This window comes from Borostomias antarcticus (assembly GCF_949987555.1).
Source record: "Borostomias antarcticus genome assembly, contig: scaffold_1129, whole genome shotgun sequence".
In the NCBI taxonomy this organism is placed as follows: Eukaryota; Metazoa; Chordata; class Actinopteri; order Stomiiformes; family Stomiidae; genus Borostomias; species Borostomias antarcticus.
This window is the reverse complement of record NW_028176391.1, coordinates 6,135-10,647: the sequence shown is the minus strand read 5'-3', so window position 1 is coordinate 10,647 and position 4,513 is coordinate 6,135. Positions and strand designations below refer to the sequence as shown.

Sequence of the window (4,513 nt, the reverse complement as noted above, 5' to 3'; positions counted from 1 at the left end):
TCCATCTCTCTCTCTCCATCTCTCTCTCCCACCTCTAGCTGTCAGATCTGTTCGTCTCGTTTGAGGAGAAGCCGCAGGGTGCCGCCTCCCTGGCCCAGGTGCACAAGGCCGTGTTGCATGATGGGAGGACGGTGGCTGTGAAGGTCCAGCACCCCAAGGTCCAGGCGCAGAGCTCCAAGGACATCGCGGTCATGGAGGTGAGCGTCAGAGCGTGGGTCTAGTGTGTGGGTCTGGGCTCGTATCGCTCCCTTCCTCATCCAGCTGTGCGTGTTTAGCAGGGATGTAGCGATAACCTGTATGACGATAAACCGCAATGAAATTTGATTAAATTCATCATGATAAATTATCATTAAAACCATGTTTGATTCCCAATCTTTGAAAAGCTGACTATAAACTCTCTCCAGCATCAACAAAAGTTAGCAACAGTCTCCAAGACGGATTATTTAAATGTTTATGCAAACAAAAAGTGCATTTTGATGCTAACTTTATTTGTGGTTTTCAATATACAACATATTTATTCCGTTATTTCAGTATCTGTATCAGTAGGTTTTTTTTACATTTTCAGCACATTTTATAATACCGCGATAATACTGCAAATTTTGGTCACTATAATCGTGATATTAAATTTTCATAGCTCCAGTGTTTATCATGTGAGTAGCAAACGTTTGTTCTCCAAGTATCACTTTTGACCTTAAAGATCATTTAGTCGGTGTTCATGCGTGTGTTTCTGTGATGCCTCTGTGTTCATCCGGGCCATATCTGGTGCGTTCTCCCAAGGCGCTGGCCAGGATAGTCCACTGGCTGTTCCCAGACTTTGGCTTCATGTGGCTGGTGGAGGAGGCCAAGAAGAACATGCCCCTGGAGCTGGACTTCCTCAACGAGGGCCGCAACGCTGAGAAGGTGGCCGGAATGCTGGGACACTTCCCCTTCCTCAAGGTGGGTTCTTTGTTTCGAAGAAAGGTTTTTAAAAAAGTAGCCTTAAGAACCAATGGTTCTCGAGCCTGGTGGTCCATAGAACAGGAGCCTATCTCCTGATTCCTTACCGTGAGGCAGCTTGATGTATAAGTCCACCCCATGGACATGACGCTAGTATGTCGCAGGAACTTACTGCCATTCCAACCCTTGATGCTGAGTGCCAAGCAGGGAGGCATTGTGTACTATTTTTATAGTCTTTGTTATGACTCAGCCGGGGATCGAACACCCAACTTCCCAATCTCAGGTTACTCTAACCACAAGGCCAGTAAGCTGTCCATCTTCATCCGCTTATCCGGGGTGGGGTCGCGCAGGCAGCAGTTCCAGCAGGGGGCCCCAGACATCCCTTTCCCTAGCAGCATCAACCAGCTCTGCCTGGGGAATCTTTAGCCGCTCACAGGCCAGTGCGGAGATGTAGTCCCGCCACCTAGTCCTGGGTCTACCCCGCGGCCTCCTCCCAGCCGGACACGCCTGGAACACCTCCCTAGGGAGGCGCCCAGGAGGCATCCTCACTAAATGCCTGAATCTCCTCAACTCGCTCCTTTCAACGCAAAGGAGCAGCGGCTCTACTCCAAGTCTCTCCCGGATGACTGAACTTCTCACCCAATCTCTCAGGGAGACCCCAGCCACCCTCCGGAGAAAACTCATTTTAGCCGCTTGTATCCGTGATCTCGTTCTTTCGATCATGACCCATCCTTCATGACCAGAGGTGAGGGTGGGGACGAAGATAGACCGGTAGACCGAGAGCTTTGCCTTTTGGCTTAGCTCCATTTTCGTCACAACAGTGCGGTAAAGCGACTGCAGAACGCACCAGCTGCTTCGATTCTCCGGCCAAACTCCCTCTCCATGGTTCCCTCACTTGTGAACAAGACCCCCAGATACTTGAACTCCTTCACTTGGGGTTAGGACTCATGTCCTACTTGGAGCGGACAGACCTCCAATTTCCTGCTGAGAACCATGGCTTCAGATTTAGAAGTGCTGATTCTCATCCCAGCCGCTTCACACTCAGTTGCGAATCTATCCAGAGAGTGCTGGAGGTCGCAGGCAGATGATGCCATCAGGACCACATCATCTGCAAATAGCAGCGACGTGATCCCCAGCTCACCGAACTGCAAACCTACCTCCCCACGGCTACGCCTCGATATCCTGTCCATGAAAATCACAAACAGGATTGGTGACAAAGCGCAGCCCTGGCGGAGGCCGACCCCCACCGGAAAGGAAGACGACTTACTGCCGAGGACACGGACACAGCTCTCGCTCTGGGTGTACAGGGATTGGATGGCCCTAAGTAGGAACCCCCTCACCCCATACTCCCGCATAACCCTCTACAAGAGCTCTCGAGGGACCCGGTCGTAAGCCTTCTCCAAGTCCACAAAACACATGTAGACAGGTTGGGCAAACTCCCAATCCCCCTCCAAGATCCTTGCGAGAGTGAAGAGCTGGTCGGTGGTTCCACGACCAGGAAGAAATCTGCATTGTTCCTCTTCGATCTGAGGTTCGACTATCGGCCGGACCCTCCTTTCAAGCACCTTGGAGTACACTTCCCCTGGGAGGCTGAGTAATGTGATGCCTCTATAATTGGCTCACACCCTCTGGTCCCCTTTTTTGAATATTGGGACCACCACCCCAGTCTGCCATTCCTTTGGCACTGACCCGGACTTCCACGCAATGTTAAAGAGGCGTGTAAGACAGCCCCTCAACACCCGGCGCTTTCAGCATTTCTGGACGGATCTCATGAGTCCCTGGGGCTTCGCCACCGTCCCGCAGGGTTCACTTCCTGTCCCTCCGTCACCGGTCCTGAGTGAGGGAGGGTTTATGAGAGTCCAGCTGAGTGAGCGGTCCTGAGTGAGGGAGGGTTTGTGAGGGTCCAGCTGAGTGAGCGGTCCTCAGCCCAGGCCCAGAGCGCAGGGTTCAGCTCAGGCCCAGAGCGCAGGGTTCAGCTCAGGCCCAGAGCGCAGGGTTCAGCCCAGGCCCATTTTTATAAATAAAAATAACATATCTCTCTCCCTCTCTCTCTCTCTCTCCCTCTCTCTCTCTCTCTCTCTCTCTCTCTCTCTCTCTCTCTCTCTCTCTCTCTCTCTCTCTCTCTCTCTGCCTCCCTCCTCCAGGTCCCTAAGGTCCACTGGGACCTGTCCACCAAGCGCATTCTGACCATGGACTTTGCTGAGGGGGGTCAGGTCAACGACAGGGACTACATGAAGAGACACGGTATCGACGTCAACGAGGTACACACACACACACTCACACACACACACACACACACACACTCTCTCACACACACACACACACACACACACACACACACACACACACACACTCACACTCACACACACACACACACTCACACACACACAGACACACACTCTCACACACACACACACACACACACACACACACACACACACACACACACACACACACACACACATCACCTATCTACCACTGTGTAATATGAATGGTATCTCCAGTAAACCCCGGTCCTCATTAGACATGCGTTCCTGTAATGAGAGGGTTAGGGTTATCATGCGTTCCTGTAATGAGAGGGTTAGGGTTATCATGCGTTCCTGTAATGAGAGGGTTAGGGTTATCATGCGTTCCTGTAATGAGAGGGTTAGGGTTGTAATGAGAGGGTTAGGGTTATCCAGCTCATTCATTAGACATGCGTTCCTGTAATGAGAGGGTTAGGGTTGTAATGAGAGGGTTAGGGTTATCCAGCTCATTCTGCCCACAGGAGCATATCTACCATCATACATGCTGAACATGACAGACTCACCAGAACTCATGTGTTCTATGGCGCCGTGTCACACACACACACCCACACGGCGGGTACACACACACACACACACACACCCACACACACACACACCCACACACCCACACACCCACAGGGCGGGAACAGAGGAACTCAGGAGGAGCTTCTTCCCCCAGGCCATCCGGCACCTGAATCACACTAGCTAGTGGATATTGTATAGTGACTACATCTAGTGTACATAGTGTCAGTATAGTGTATATAACATCACCATATATGTATAATGCATACGAGAGATGACAGTATATCTCACCCGCAGGATTATTTCTAGCTATAGCATGTAAACAGTTCACCCATGCCTTGTTTCTACAGACAGACCCCCCCCCCCCCCCCCCCCGCCCCCCAGCGGTTATTTAATAGCATAATAACACAGACATACCGCTACCTTGGTTTGCAGAGCTTTGGTGTTATTTGTCATCTTGGAGCCGGCAGCAACATTTCACTGTATGTTGTAACATTTACATGTGACAAATAAAATCAGAATCTGATGCTAGAACATGAACGTTGCATTATGGGGGTTTGATGACGCTGGTGCGGTCGGCCCTCAGGTACGGCGTCTGGAAAGCTTTACAAACGAGAGCAGCAATAAACCAGGTGGATGGTTTAGTTGGAGCCAGGGGCCTGACACACCTGGACACACCTGAGACACACCTGAGACATACCTGGACACACCTGAGACACACCTGAGACACACCTGAGACACACCTGGACACACCTGAGACACACCTGAGA

General features: G+C 51.3%; 1 protein-coding gene across 1 annotated transcript; it reads left to right on the top strand.

The window, feature by feature from the left end:
• Positions 1–41: 41 nt before the first annotated feature.
• LOC311328569 (aarF domain-containing protein kinase 1-like) lies at positions 42–4,052 on the top strand (the record flags this gene model as incomplete). The annotated part of the gene is made up of 4 exons (XM_084462521.1): positions 42–197; positions 778–936; positions 3,081–3,197; positions 4,041–4,052. Coding segments are annotated over 4 exons (444 nt in total), but the record flags the coding sequence as incomplete, so codon positions are not given.
• Positions 4,053–4,513: the final 461 nt, after the last annotated feature.